Genomic DNA, 16,750 nt, shown 5'->3' with positions numbered 1-16,750 from the left:
ATCCTGAAAACTTGTACTGGGGAAAACTGTTAGCTCTTACCCAAGTGGCAGACACGTGCAGTGATTAGTCTTCTCTGGTTTTCTTGCATGAGAAATGATGCTTCATTATGATGGTTTTGAAATGCGTTGACTTCAAGCAAGTGCACAAAAATTTAAGGTAAAAGTATCAAGGACTGACGCGACAACTGACATATTACAAATGTAGGAATAAATCATTGAAAAACACAAATTTAAAATATCATTTATTCTACAAAAATGATGCTTTGAGTACAGAAATAGGAATATATGTATTGCATTTTACTTTTTGGATGACGAAAATCCTCCGAAACCCATTATCTTGGCCATCTCTGGATCCATGCCGCTGTCGTCGTCAATGGAGGAATCTGCTTTTCGCTTTCTTTCCTTGCGTTTCTCCCTCCGGTACTCCTTCAGCTTCTCCTCCTGGAAATAACGAGCAAGTTTTAGAGAATTACGCTCTGCATAGCTTATATTATTATGTGCAAAAGAAGAATGATTACAATTCATCTCGCCTGTTGTGATGTACAGGCATTGAGATTATTATTATATCCAGAGGATGAAACCTATTCATATGGAACAGGCCCTCATTTGAAAGAGGTAACAGAAGGTAACAGGAAATACAGAAAGAAGAGCTCAGTTATTAGGAGAGGAAAAACAAATGAACAAATTAATAAATAAATAGACACAAACGAAGGTAAATTATCAAAATATAAGAAGTGTCTTAGGGTAGTTTTCAACAATTCATTCCAGTCACAAACTTTGGGATGGTTCATAAAAGATTAAAAATGTCAGATATATATAATAGGACTCTAACACCTAATTTGGAACTGCTTCAAGGCCAATTCCATTCACTTAACAACCAATCTAAGTAATAATTAAAGGATGAACGGAGTACACAATGTTTTTCAAGACAAAAGGTGAAATCTAGCTCTCAGTGGTTCTGGGTGGACAATCTGTTCAAACAAACCTTTCAAAGCTAAAAATAAAATATTATTGCGCACACCATTTCATTCCTATAAAGAAAAACATTTCTATTTTTCCTAGAAAATTATTTTCTCCATATAATACTTACCTCATATATACACATAGAGCTGAGAGAGACCTGTCAACCTAGTAAATAAATAGTGTTCTGTCATGAAATCTTGTTACACTTAAACAGTATAAAATACTTAATTTTTTTCAACCCAAAACCGATTTCAAAAAGAAACCCATTACTTTATGACTGCCTTAAATGTGCACTAGCACATTTTCAGACAACCAAAGAGGAAGACGAGTTCTCTACTCGTCGTCTGCAAATCTAGATTTCAGAGCAGGTCCCCCTTAAATGGCAATAAAATCGTAACAAGTGTTGTCTGAATTATTACCAAAGAGGAGGTGGGGTTCAGAGGAGAGCTCCAAATCCTTTTTTAAAGTGGTGGGTTTGTATAAAAAAATTAGTTTAAAAAAAAACATTTGTTTAATCACATCTATCAATTTACATAAACCTGAGTAACTACTGAAGTAGGAGGACTTTTTGTCTTTCTTTCTTTAAATTGTCAGCTGAAAACACTCACGGACAGAGTCAATGGACTATCTATCAGCCTGCAAAAAAGGTGACGATTACGTAATAAATACTGTACAAGGAATTAGAAAATAAGACCAATATGTCTGAATTCAGGAGACATCAGCAGAAAGCAGGAATGTTGATTCCCTTGAATTCAGGTGTATCAGTCTTACTGTCAGTCCTATAATGTAAGGTTAGGGCCTTTGGAGCCAGACAAACTACTGTCTAATGGTCCAAACATTCTTCGACTAATAACAGGTCAGGAAATGGACAGGTACCTTGTTAGTAAAAACTAGATTTGTGCTGGTCAAAACCCATCATCGTTGAACCTAAAAGGTGTGAGCTTTAGTTACTGGCTCTGGTGCTTGCCACGTTACACAGGCTTGTGTGGGTGGTGGCTGTACTTCCACACCTGTAGCAAAGCCCTCCATCTCCTTTGATGGCTTCAGTGGGAACAGGGAAAGACTCACTCAACAAACTCCAAAGATGAAGCTAAGTCACCTGTTAAATCCTCTCAGAGTTTACGCAAACTATCATTCATTTGTTGCAAACTACCATTCATCTGTATAAGATACAAAACTTTGACAAAGCTGTAGAAGGAGCGAGAGCCTTTTAAGATTCTGAAGTACAGAGAGCCTTTTAAGACTCTGAGGTGGAGGAGGTACCTCTAGCAAAGGCCAGAAAACATTTATACTGCCGCCTCCTATCTATTTGATTATCACTGCACATCAGTCCAATATTTACACTGATCACAAGTCAACTCTTGCTTACAAACATGTCCCCTTCAAAGATTACACTTAAAGAGCATATATCACTCAATACTAGACATGTAATCAAAGCACAGTTATGGTCAAGAGTTCCAGCCCTGCTCATTGCTTGACTGTAATTTACTTGGCAACACAACCTTACTGTCTCAGTGTCCTAGGGATGGAGGTCACAGGAGCTCAGGAATACTTGCCGAGTTTTGGTAGTTAGAAGCTTGGGAACTAATCATGTCTATTTGCTTTGTCTTAAAGACATTGTGTGAATGTGCAATGGCCTGTCCCTTGTCTATGCCACTCGTGAGCAATATTTCAACCTTTAAACTGGTTTCAAACCCCACTGTACATGCATGAGATCATGTATGTACAGTAATATACATTTTGAATAGATGCACATGTATAATACTGTTTTATTTTTACATGCATTATGATATTAACTGACAAGGCGACCGTTCTTGATTACATGTATATAACTTTGAAACACGAAATGGTGGCCAACTCCACTCTCACTCGATGCTAATTCCTCCACTGCCATGATACATGACTTCCAGGATTTAATCATTTCAATGTTCGCATCAACTTTTTCAGAAGCAGTCAAAATATAAGGGGGTGTATGTAACCTTGCCACTAAATTATACAATAATCAAGAGGTTAAAGTTATGAGGTTACACTGGGAGGCCAAAATTCAGTATTTTCACCTTGGTATATCATGGATTTTGGCTGGTCAGCATCAGTGTCTGTTATAGATAAAAAGTCTTGAATTCTAATCCTTTCTACCACACGTATTTCTTTTCTTCATGAAAGAGACGAATGCTAAACCAAACCCTAAAATACAATGATAATGACCTTTGATTTCATAACATCTTGCCAGAACACATCAAGGTACCTCTTCACTTTCTACAAATGATACCATGAGAATCTTTCTGTGCACTGGATCTTTTCGAAAGCTTTGCAATCCAGTGACTGTATGCTTGATTAAGCACATTCCTCCAGAACAAGATACTTTTATGCAACTGAGGATTTGTTTTGGAAAGGAGGGAGCATACTTTCCTCCTCCATCAGATTCCAAGCTTCTGCCAAAGCAAGGAATCTTGAATGAGATCTGCAAGTTCTTGTTATTTTAGATTCTGAACACTTCACAAAGTGCCTCCCTTTATGCATACCATTAAGATTTTAACTCTTCAAAAAATATGAGTTCACAAACTCTTACACTTGGCGGAGTTGCTAAAATGACTAAACCTGTGCTTTTTGGCCATATCGACAAGACTTTTGACCAAAGAACGCTTACAAGGCAATAACCTGAGTGAATTTGGATACTCGTCCATATTGAGAATTCTAAAATGCAATGCGATAAGTTGGGGGAGCATAGATGATCAGTGAGACAAATGAACTGCAGTCCAGTTAATCAGGAAAATTAAGACCTTCCTGGATTTTTTCATTCTAATAATTAATACTCAAACGTAATTGATAACATGTATGGTGCTAGACAAAATTCATCATAACGTATGAAAGGAAGTAACCATGATTAATGAACAGTGTTCTCTAGCTTGCTAAGTGGCAAGCAAGTGAAAAAACTGAACAAATTGTGAACACTTGTCACAGCACACGACAAACAGCAGTAACATGACAAGAAATGACCAAGCTCTAAACTAGATCAAACTAACACTAAGCCATGGTTCATGAAATAAGTAAAACACCACATAATCTTAGAAATAGCCAACATGCAATATGTAAAATAAGACTTCAAACTTATATGCGACATAAAAACAACTAGGTACTAACCTCTTCCTTCAATTCTTGCATCCTCTGTTCAATGTCGTAATCTTTTTTCTTTTCTTCCAACTTCTTTTTATTCACATCGAATCTTTTTTTAACTTGTTCCAATGTTGAGCGTTCAACGCGCATGGACATACCCAAATTTCGTTGATCTGGAATGAGAGATTCATAATCAGTTGTCAAAAATCCATAGTATACGAACCCCTCAACATACAGGCATTTAAAAATTATTTGTTCTTATTGTGACAGTTACATGTGGAACAAATATTGGGATTGATCTATAAAACTGTGACAAATATATTGAAAATATAATGTACAGAAATACTTTGTTCCCGTCATTAACTGTCTTGTTCTTAAGCAAAACATTTAAGCTATTCACCCTGTCTTTTCTCTTTAAGCGACTGATAACTGGAATATATTTGGTAAACCTGTACCACGAACAGTCTACGTGAGGATGTTGTGCAGTCAGAACCTCCACAGTTCAAGCAAGGATGAAATGTATTACCACCCTAAAGCAATTCTTCTTGTATTGTATAATTTACAGTAATTGCCTGTTTATTTATTTATTAATTTGCTCATTTATTTTTTCTTTTCTAATAACTAATCCCTTCTTTCTGTATTTCATATTACAGTACCTTCCATTAACAGGTTCATCCACAAGAATTGGGATTACGGGTACTTCACAAGTTTTCATAACCTGCCACCAATAACTTGCTCTTTATACTAAGTCGCACCAACTTACTGTGCTATATTAGCGAGCAAGGGTCTGACAAATCGGTATTACTAGCCCTCAAAGGTTGATGGGGCTATTCAGGGTTGAATAACTGGAACCAGAAAAAATTCTACTATTTTCTTGGCTTACTTCCTTGCAATTATAGTAAGGAACGGAACAGGCCAAGCACTGGGACCCATGACGTCATTCAGCTCTGAAAGAGAAACAGAGTAAAAGGTCTTAAAGGTGTAACAGGAGGAAAACCTCGCAGTTGCACTACGAAATAATTCTTAAGAGAGGATGGATAGTCAGAAGGAAGAAAAAATATGAACGGAGCTACAATAAAAGGAATGAAAGGGGTTGCAGCTAGGGGGCCATTGGGACGCTGCAAAGAACCTTAAGTAATGCCTACACTGCACCGCATGAGGTGCACCGATGGTACTAATCCCCTAAACATGCCTCGCTATCGACCTTCTCAGTTCCTCAAACCGTTGGACTATGGAATAAGTCTCCCTTTCGATGTCGAGCACTTGGAATCTCAAAAGTTCAAGTGAAGTTCTGATGCATTACTATCCTAAAACAATTCTCCTTGTATCTTATAATTTACTTACATATTATCTATTCATCTATTCATTTGTTGATTCATTTTTTCTTTTCTAATAAGTGATATCTTTTTTCTGTATCTCCTAATTACCTTCTGTCACTTCTTTCAAATGAACACCGTATCCTCTGGAAGCCTGATTTTCAAATCGACAGCCCCTGTGGGCTTGTTCCATGTGAACAGAGTTCTGCGTCTGAATAAAAATGATAATTATAATAAATATGATATTTTAATGATAAAATAAAGTTTGTTCATACTTACCTGGCAGATATATATACAGCTGGATTTCGGAGAAATACAGCTGTATATATATCTGACAGGTAAGTTTCATGAACAAACCTCTGATTTGTGTATAGACAAAGAAAAGTGGATTTCCAGGTTAGACTGACTACAGCTAATTTGTCTATGAAGTAATGTTCAAAGCAAATTTTACAACAGTAAAAAATCTGCAGGCAATACTCACGCTTTTTTCCATTGATATGATCAAGAAAGTTTATAGAGTCCTTGACGACGCAATCACAAACATTGCAGTAGTATCTGAAATAAGGGATTTTATTAAACCATGAAAGTGGATAAGGGTATTACCAAGGAGAAAAACTGTTATTGCCTAAAAATAAAATACAGTAAGCTTCAAGATTAGATGCATTTTCAAGTTTCAATCATTATGTTTAAGCTACCTTTTACCTAAATGAATATGACAATAGGGACCATTACACTGAGCATCTACAGTAAACCCTCCGTATTCGTGGGGGATGCATACCGCATCCCCTCCCGCGAATAGCTAAAATCCACGAATACTTAAAACCCTCTAAAAACACTTAGAACTGCCTATTTTGATAGTTTAAACACAAAAAACACCCTCTAAAAATGCTTATACCTGACAATTTTAATAGTTTTATCACAAAAAGTGCATTTAGTCATGAAAATTATATGAAAATCAGTAATTAGTGATTATTTCTCGGTGAAAAATACGGCGAATGGGCGAATTTTCCACGAATAATGTGTATACATGTCCCACAGAGAAATCTGCAAATAGGTGAGTCCGCGAATAGGGAGACCGCGAATAGGGAGACCGCGAATACGGGGGGTTTACTGTACTATATTTGGCAACAGGGATAGGCGGCAAGTTCTGTTCCTTGGAGTTACATTCTCAAGAATAATGGCTATGACTGTACTATCATAAGCTCTGCACAAAATTCAGTTCAAATGAATAGCTAACTGACAGTACCACTGGGCTCACCCTCCAGACTGCGATGCAGGCGTAGTTTTTGTTATAACCTGGCTCTTTCCAAGTTTTGAATCGATGTCTACTTTGTAATCCCTCTGCTTCAAGAACTCTCGTTTCACCGGAACGGCTTTCTGATTCTGAGCTGTGGAAAAAATGAACAATTTGTAATGTGCATTTTTAGAAAAGCATAGGGGAAGATAACCTTATTTTTGTGCCTTCCATTTGCTCAAGGGATAAACAATAAAAGCAATGAGATGAAACTTGGGGAAAATTTTAAGTGTGTATCTGCCGCATATACTGTAGTATTTTTATAGGACATGTTGCTTATGTATAGCAATTAAAATTTTCTTCAAAATGTATACAATTTTCTTATATACCAGTAATGTTTAACCTAAGATGTATACAAATTCCTTCACCAATCTGCCTAAACCCTTCACACTACAAGTTACTCTGTGATATACATAAATCTCCAAAACATATGGTAATACTGTATAACCCTTAATGGACGTGCGTCATCGTATGAGTATCTATAACAGGTTTTGAGTGATGGACAGGCTAACTCGTATGAGTATTAATATTACGCGTCATACAATTTGGATGAATATAGCGGGAAAGATGCTCATGGCACTCCAATGGTCCATAAATGACTCATGGCAGCTTTAATAGCTCAGCACAGGACAGAGGGGGATTAGTATGCCTTGAGACTTGATGGGGGAATGTACTACCCCTCTCTCTCCCATGACATCTCTCTATTTATTTGCTCATAAATATACCCAGGGATTGCTGTCGGTATTAGTTCGTATCGTTTATGATAGTATGCCAGCTATAATTGTAATTTTGCAAAGAGAAGAGCTAAGAAATATTAGATAAAGCATGTATATCTCACAAAAAATTACTTAATCTCCCCATCTCAGTTAATCTCGTAAATATTTTATATCAAATACACTCAGAATTTTTTGACTGACTTTAGTTATTTTCTGTTATGATATTGTGTGAGCTGTAATTATAATTTTACAAAATAAAATAAATTACTAGACGGTAACTTGGTAAAATTAGCATATTTATTTTTACGAGTATCTTGTAAAAAAGGCCCCACTTTCAACTTCCTACGGAAGGTATGGAAAAATTTTTAGAATTATTTTTCTTACACCATGTGATATTTGCATATCTTCCTCTTTCCACTGATGTGTTTTTTTTCTTCAAGTGGCCAACCTTAAAGTTTGCCTAGTCTGAGGGTGTGCTTGATATATATTTAGCCCGTCCCTTAAGGGTTAAATCTCTAACTGGTAAGTAATAAGCTTTGTGTTCACAAAAGGCTACACAGTGAACCTCCAGTTTACCTGTGTATGAATACACCTTTTTCTTTGGACCTTAAGTGCAGAACGAGAATAGAACAGAATATACAATTTAGGCCACAGGCCAAGCACTGGGACCACTGAGGTCATTCAGCTCTGAAACGGAAATTGACAGTAAAATGGCTTGAAAGGTGTAACAGGAGGACAACCTCGCAGCTGCACTACGAATCCATTTTTAAGGGCGGGTGGAAAATAAGATGGATGAAAGAGAATATAAACAGAGGCATAGTGAAAGGAATGAAAGGGGTTGCAGCTAGGGGCCAAAGGACTGCAAAGAACCTTATATGATGCCTACAGTGGGTGAAGAGAGGCTGAGGGATGGTGTCTTTGTCTGTACCACTAAAACAGGCACATATGACAGCCTACTGCGATACACCTTGCCTAAAAACCTGGCGAGTAAGACTTTGTAACTTGCGCACCTGTCTAGTTGAGGCTAGGGCTACAAGGGACATGGTCTTCATGGTCAAGGCTACCTTGCAGGGCCATCCTCCCTGAGGTTCATGTACTAAACGGGCCCCATGTCTTAATATAAAAAAAAAAAAAAGTTCCATAATGGGAGGAATAGATCCTGGACGGAGCTTCCCTCTAAAAAAGACTGACCCACATGATGAAGCCCCCCTGGAAGAGCCTAGGTCAATGCCTCTGTTCTAAAATAATGCGAGAGGCAAAAAGTTATATAACTGCTTTGATGTCTCTAGAAATAGCAGGAAATCTGCTACTGGTGAGAGGCAGGCAGTGAGTAGATCACTGCTCTTCCTACTACACTACCTACAAAAGACTGTCCACTTGGCTTGGTATGGTATGGCTCTAAATTGCTGTCTGCATTGGAGATAACCTTGGCAGCCTGGTGTTAAATGCATTCCTGACAAAGAACTGCTGGAAGGCCTCCGTGTGTCTATTAAGGGTGTCCTCCACAGCTCTGGCAGCATGTTGCAGATTGCATCTGTTTAATATGTCAGCAACTCTCCTGAAGGTGTAGGCACTGATTCAAGAATCCAACCTTTTTCCTTTTGCAACAGAAGCTTGGTTGTTGACACAGCAGGCTTCAAAGAAGTAGATGAAGCTGATGCAGAAGGGGTTAAAGATTGTCCAGTGCTAAAGATGATGTTGTGTTGCCACTCAGAATGATGCCAGTCCTTACACGCATCACAAGTCGCATCTGGGATACAAACTTGACCCCTAACTGAGCATGAAAGGATTCTGATCACAAAAAGATATAAATATATTGGATACTAGGTAACAATGCAAGGCAGATTACACCACAGTGAATTAAACTGAATTAAGAGTACCACAAAAGCAAATGAAATAGTACAATAACAGAAGTTAAGACCAATCATATTAAGGCACTTACTGCCAATACCATCACCAAAAAAGAAATAATTAAGGAGAGACATGAACCCCGTCAAGCCCTGGGCAGCGGAGTCAAAATTTTTAGGTTCAGGCTTGAGAGTCTAGATGTGTATGGATTATCAAGCTGAATTCTCATTCTTTCGAGCAAGCCTTCGTTTTTAGCTAAAACAAAATACGGTATGGTTTATATCTTGGACTGTTTAAAATTATATTGCAAGAAGAAAATTAACGCTTTCAAAATTGACATACATACCTTGCGCAACATCCCGTTCGGCACGTAAACGTTGCTGAGCAAGCGATTCGTATTCATCTCGGTCCCACTTTCTTCTGAACTCCGTTCCTGACTGAAAAAGAATTACATTTAGATAAAACACTTTCCTTAAAAATCAACTCTACAAACTTAATCATTAGCTATAACTAACATCAATGAACGTTCAATTACAATAAAAAAAATATACTGTACCAAATTTTCAAGTTACAGGCAACCACTGCAATACATCTAGGTAAGGTTATGTATTGTTAGGTAATCAATCAGACAATAACCTAATTCATGATTTAATTACTTAAATTATGAGTAAACTAATTTATTACTTAATCTTTTTTTCTTTTCTAATAACTGATCTTTTCATTCTGTATACTATTTTATTATCTTCTGTAACTTCTTCCAAAGGAACACAATATTCTTTGGAATTTGAATTTCAAATCAGTAGCCCCTGTGGGCTTGTTCATTATGAATAGGGCTGCAAACATACTAAAATGTACTTGTTTGCAGTACATATATAATTACACCTTGGAGGAAAATATTCCTAAAAAATTCAAATACATCAAGTTTAAATGCATTCCTGTATTTAAATCCATGGCTTTTATATCGCTCTAAATTAACTTAGGTGAGGGTACAGGGGTGACACCCCTGGGCCAGGTGAGGACCTCATTTCCATTAAGTCAGGTTAGGTTAGGATGCACCACTGCAACTGTCTTTGTAGTATTTTCATACTTTACACTTGATGCACAGCAATTATGTATTATTTCATATGATTGTAGCGCAATTTATACATTATATTGAATTTATGACTAATGCACGCACTAATTTTTGGTTTTCCCTTCGCAAAATATCCTGGTTTACAATTGCGGTTTCCCAAAACAACCGAATGGTTTACACAAACAACAATGGTTAGAAATACTTAAAACACAAGATAACCAGTCAAAAAATATATGGTTTATGAACGTATCTGGCTAGCAAACTATGTTGTTGCAGTATTATTCAAATAGCATTGATAAAAGTTCAGAAGGTAAAACTGAAGAATACTAATGCGCCCCACTGGTTCGGTAACTACAGGTATATATGCATAAATGGGTGCTGTGTTCAGCACCAGCCCCCTGGGGATGACCGTAAAAGCATAAGTAAGACAGTAAATAGCATAAATATAAACAAAAGACAAAGAGAAGCGAAAAACATGAATAAAGATGGTAAATATTCCAGCTGGCCGGGATCAGGCCGCATTAGTAGTCTTCCGTCTTACCAGCTTCTCGGATTATCAGAGCAAATGCAGGGTATGGGGTCAGGACTACTGCAGGCCTGGTCGGCACCGGTGTTGCCAAAATGTGGAATTGTGGCCTCTGGTGTGGAGGCTTTCATGTGCAACATGATCGGGTGCAGAAGTGGCACCTTCATTTCACGGTTTGCCACACTAAGTGTTGAAAAAATTTCCACACACTTTTTAGGGGATTATAGTGGTCAGATCTATTATTTCCTCATATCATGCGATTCATTTACCTATATTCTCGGCCGTTTACACACCGTAAACCCCCCGTATTCGCGGGGGATGCGTACCACAGCCCCCCCCGCGAATAGCTAAAGTCTGCGAATACTTAAAACCCCTCTAAAAATGGTTATACCTGAGTGTTCTAATAGTTTTATCACAAAAAGTGTATTGAGTCATTAGAATGATATGAAAATACAGTAATTAGTGAATATTTCTTGGTGAAAAATACCGCAAATGGGCTGATTTTCTGCAAATAATGTGTACATATGTTCCACAGAGAAATCCGCGAATCGTGAGACCGCGAATACAGCGGAGTTTACTGCATTTCCTTATATCATGTGATTCATTTACCTATATTCTCGGCCGTTCGCACATTTATATATATATATATTTATATAATAACGACTGAATAAAGTCATCAAAGAACGGCTGTTTACACTGAATCACGAAGCAGCATAAGTAGATCGAGAAGCAACGTCTCGATCGACACGTTGAACGCAGACGACAGCAAAGCAACAGCTTTAGGTTTCATCTAATTAAGATAACTCATATCTATTTAAAATTATTTTTATAAATGTAAAAACTGACTCCAACTAACTTAATGTGGGAGATTTACGGAAAATCACCTTCAGACTGCGAAGGAAAGCATATATTGTTTTATATACGTTAGATTTTGCCGATGGCCGAGCGAATTTAAAAGGACAGGACCCGGCCAGACTTACTTTACCCTAACCTAACCTTGGACACCGTGCCCTAACCTGGCTGGAGGGGATGGGGAGGGGGGGGGATGTGAGAAGAACCCTTAATGGATACCTCCATGTGGCCGTCGCCTTTGCATTTACCGCACAACTACTCCCGGTAATCGTACAGTATTACAGCTGCCCTAACTAGCCTAACCTTAGCCGAGACTTCCGCTGCACAGCAGACTAACCTTTAGAACTAGCCCGACAAGGCTAGCCATAGCCTGACTAGGCTAACCCTAACCATATCTTAACTAAGATAACCTTAGCCTTATCAAGCTAACCAGAGCCTAAGTTGTCCCTAGCCTAGCCTTACACTACAGGCTACAGTAGACTGACCTTTCAAACTAGCCTAACAAGGCTAACCCTAGCCTAGACTCTGCATGGTAGACTAATCTTTATGACTAGCCTAACAAGGCTAGCCACCCTAGCCTGTGGCCCAGCCTTACGCTACAGGGTGGTCTAACCTTCGCATCTAGCCCAAACAGGGTAACCCTAGCCTAGCCTTACGCTGCACGGCAGACTGACATTTAAAACTAGCCTAACCAGGATAACCCTAGCCTAGCCTTACGCTGCACGGCAGACTGACACAGCCTATAAAACTAGCCTAACCAGGCTAACCCTAGCCTAGCTTCACACTGCATGGCAGACTGACATAACCTACAAAACTAGCCTAACCAGGCTAACCCAAACCTAGTCTTACGCTGCACGGCAGACTGACATACAAAACTAGCGTAACCAGGCTAAACATTTAAAACAAGCCTAAACCAAACCTAGCCTCACGCTGCACGGCAGACTGACATGTAAAACTAGCCTAAGCAGGCTAACCCTAACCTAGCCTTACGATACAGGGCAGTCTAGCCTGACTTAGAGCGTTTGATATCGTACCGAGGAGCCTGACCCAGAAGACGCCATCCTGCTCTGACGGCGACGGCGACGTTAGGCTACCTTCAATTGACTTCGGTTGTTAGACTGTTCGGGAAGCCTGTCTAGCCTGGCTTGTTATGGTCTTGTTGTTGTTGTTAGTAGTAGTAGTAGTAGTAATTGCCGTCTAGGAGTTGAGGGCGGAAGGGTCTTCTTTGCAACGGCTCCTCCTTTGCTCGTTTTCTTCCTCCTTTGTGTTTGTTTTTTGTTTTTGTCTCTGTAAAGCCATAATTCTTTTACAAATTCGTTCTTCTTTAATCTATTCAGTTTCCCCCTTCAGCAGATCTGTAAATGAAAGAATATTAGCTATTTTCCTGATGTGGCTTCTGCACAAAACTGTGTTTCTAATCGCATCATATGCTGGGCAGTTGAGTAAAAAACGTTCTAAGTTTTCATTTTTTTTTTTTTCCATAACACAAACATTTTGTATCTTCCCCTTTAGCCTGTTCCTATCGTTGAGGGTTGAGGGGTATTCCTTGCAACGGCCCCTCCTGAAATCCAGTGTATTTTTGTTAATCTTCACTTTGGTTTTCTGTACAGCCCTCCGCAGGGATGACTCCCCCTCTGGCGGGCCCCATGTACTGTAGTCTTCAAAATAAGGTCCTTCTTATATTTTATAATTGTGTTTCAGTGTTTTCTCGTCAGTGTCGTAGCTCCTGCAGGATAGGAGTCTTTAGTTCTTTTTTATAATAGATTTGAGACTTGAAAGCACTGCATTAAGTTTACTTTTAGCAATATTAAGTTGGCTGAAAAGCCTCTCAACTACTTCTATACTCAGTGAGTGAGGAAGTGACAATACGCACATAATTCTTTCAATATCTCAAAGTTATCGGGAAGTCTATATCTTGAGCTCAATGCACAGCTTAACAAAACAAAAAAAACTCTTCTCAATACATGACCTTCGCAAATGCTTAATAACAGAAAAAACAATTAATCAAATTACGATTTATAAAGTATGACAATTCCGGCCCCCCCCAACCCTCCTCAATACATGACCTTCGCAAATGCTTAATAACAGAAAAAACAATTAATCAAATTACGATTTATAAAGTATGACAATTCCGGCCCCCCAACCCGCCTTCATACATAATACGGCAAAATTGTAACCAGTAAACACCCCAAGGTTACCTTAGGTTGGGATTTTTAGGTTCTATTAGTGCCCTATCATTTCCTAGCCGTTTTTGCATGAAAAACTCAAAATGGTTTTTCAGGCGAAAAATGGCCAGCTGGAGTCTTCCAAAATGGCTGGCTAGAGCCTAACGAAAAATTACCAAATGAAGAACTACGAATTTCACGTCTTCGTCTCCACTGACACTTTAAAGAAATTCTTTATTTAAAAGTAAAGTTTCTTCGAGTTACGTACGTGTGTGTGTGTGTGTGTGTGTGTGTGTATGTATGGATGTGTATGTGTGTGTGTTGTGTGTGGGTGAGAGAGAGAGAGAGAGCGAGAGAGGCCGAAGCATGCGCTGGAGCCTATCGCATAACACCGAAGGAGACATTCTGAATAACTGGAGCCATACAGGTCTTCAGAAGCACGAGAAGTCTTCAGGAGCCGAAGTCACAGCTCGGGGCTTTTTCTAAAACTACACACAATGCAAGCCTCCAGTCACAAGTTATTTCATTATCCGAGGACTGCGAAAAAAGGGAGGGACGTTGGAGTGGTATTAAAGGTAAAGTGGACCCCAAACTTTAACGTGTGATAAAGATCTCTATCTAATTTCCAAAACATACTGTATGTAGGCTACAGGTTGCTGTTACTTGACGATATTATATTACACAGCTGGATGGGAGAATGGATTCTCAACTTGACAAAACAGAGGACGAAACAGTAATTTGGAGACAAAAATAAAAACAAAAACAAAAATATATTGCAATTCTTCACCTATGTTTGAGAAAGAAAACGTTATCGAGCACTCCAATTGTTAAGGGATATCTCTAGTACCAATGGAAAAAGGAAAACGGTGAATCATAAGCAACAGGACCAACTGAAGTCAAAGGTAAAATAAAGAGCTTATATTTTCCAGTTTCGAAGCTGGTTGTCAAGTGGGAACACCTTTCTGTGGAATGCTGTGCTCTGCACGTAACTTGCGCATAACCAAAGTTAATAATAATACAAAAATCGTTTTCATGTTACATATTCTTCTATAAACAACCCCAGGTAGGCATAAACACCACACCACCAGATTGACAGCTATCACAGTGTGCTATAAGTGTACTTAAATCTGTCATTTCCTTATAGATTACCAACGTCAGCGACTTGCCTCCTTATTTAACCACCCGCAGACAAATTTCCAACTTTCCTGATAAACGTTTAACTGCAATAATAACAGCAAAACATACCTCTATGCTCATTACCAAAAGCCATATATAAATGGTTCGATGGCACCAACAGTCTGAACAGTGTTGTCATTATGAACTGCCAGGAAATATAGCGAGCTCTTGCTTAATAATATCAGTTGCCAAAGGAACTTCAAATCACAGCGATGATACGAGATTCACTCCATTCAATGCCATCATCCTAGACTGAGGATTACTCTCACTCAATCTACCTTCGATGACTAAGCCCTAAATGCAAAGGTGTAATGAATCATCTCGGCGAATACCTTTCGTTACCCGGGCACAGACACACTTGTAGTTTGGATAAAATATAAAGGTTCCATTTATGTGTTTAAGTCACAGAATATTACTTATAAGTAACTGCTATTTTGCTAGATATTAAAAGGATGGAGTCACAGAATATATATACTGCAGTTTTAGAGCCAGTTTAAAAGAAAAGGCAGCATTTTTAATTTTGCAAATCATTTGGTCACTACTGCAGACCAGACTTGCTCATCAGCGAAAATGCTGTTATTATCCAATGTTCGTCTTCTTCTTCTTTCGACCTTATTAGTCCCACTGTATAGCAGAGTCGGCCGCTCGAGTCAACTTCCTCCATCTGTTTCTGTTCCTAGCATCTTCTTCGCCCAGTCCCACCTTACCCATACCCCTCCTCACCACATCCATCCATCAACAGCTGCGTGCTTTTAGAAATCGTGCATGTTGGGATGTGCCGTTGTACAGGCAAAATCTCATAACGGCGCCAACTGGATTCTGCATGTGAAAGAGTATATGAAAGAATTAAACACTCTTCAAGCTATCAAACTTGAAACGGCTTATGAAAGACTAAATTGGATAAGCTTTCTCTTACTTTCTAACAAAAGCTATACAGAGAGGATTGCATGAATGCAAAAAAAAAAAAAGAGCAAAGCGCACGCGTGCATGCGTAAATTTCCCACACTTATCAACTAGCGTCCACTGAGAAACTGGTGCAAAAAAATTGGACGCAATTTAGAAGTGTCCTTTTGTGCTTTTTGACGACCATGTCTGAAAAGCGTCATTACATTACAACGAAAACCTCCAATTGATCATTTTAAAATCTGTCCCGAACCTGAATTAATGATCATATCCTTAAATAAATTAGCAAATAATAGCTCGGTCTCACTTAAACCGTTGTCCACCACTCGGCAAGCAAGCAATTCACCCGTCTGTTCCCCTAATTTAAGCAGTATGTCACAAATTCGTGACGATAATTCAGCCTGTAACCAGTCTAGTCACCTTGCTCACAGACGAATAGATGAATGAAGTTACGAATTGGCCATGTTGGTTCAGCAAATACTTGGGCGTTGATTACCAATGTCCCTCAAATTGAAAAACTGTCAAGAAACCTTAATTTTTCGTGGATTTCCACCACTAGAATTTTGCTTTTATTCTCAAATATTTGGAACTGGAATTGGAATATAAAACTTAGGCCACAGGCCAAGAGATAAGATCTCGGAGGTCATTCAGCTCTTTAGATAATGCTGAAACAATTGTTAGGAGAGGAAGGGAAGTAAGGTGGAAGAAAGGGATTACGAACAGAGGTACAGTAAAAGGAATGAAACGGGTTGCAGCTAGGGGCTGAAAGAACGCTGCATAGCACCTTAAGCAATGCCTACAGTGC

The 16,750-nt window shown here is 38.7% G+C and overlaps 1 protein-coding gene across 1 annotated transcript; it reads right to left on the bottom strand.

The window, feature by feature from the left end:
• Positions 1-229: 229 nt before the first annotated feature.
• Positions 230-13,048, bottom strand: LOC136838412 (zinc finger matrin-type protein 2). The gene is made up of 6 exons (XM_067103287.1): positions 12,736-13,048; positions 9,598-9,688; positions 6,652-6,781; positions 5,875-5,948; positions 4,105-4,250; positions 230-441 (listed from the first exon to the last, which is right to left on the bottom strand). The coding sequence occupies exons 1-6, from the start codon at positions 12,760-12,762 to the stop codon at positions 298-300; spliced, it is 612 nt and encodes a 203-aa protein (XP_066959388.1). The 5' UTR covers positions 12,763-13,048; the 3' UTR covers positions 230-297.
• Positions 13,049-16,750: the final 3,702 nt, after the last annotated feature.

This window comes from Macrobrachium rosenbergii, chromosome 5, assembly GCF_040412425.1.
Source record: "Macrobrachium rosenbergii isolate ZJJX-2024 chromosome 5, ASM4041242v1, whole genome shotgun sequence".
NCBI classification, from domain to species: domain Eukaryota; kingdom Metazoa; phylum Arthropoda; class Malacostraca; order Decapoda; family Palaemonidae; genus Macrobrachium; species Macrobrachium rosenbergii.
Note: the sequence above shows the minus strand (reverse complement) of the source record. Positions and strands in the feature narration are given on the sequence as shown.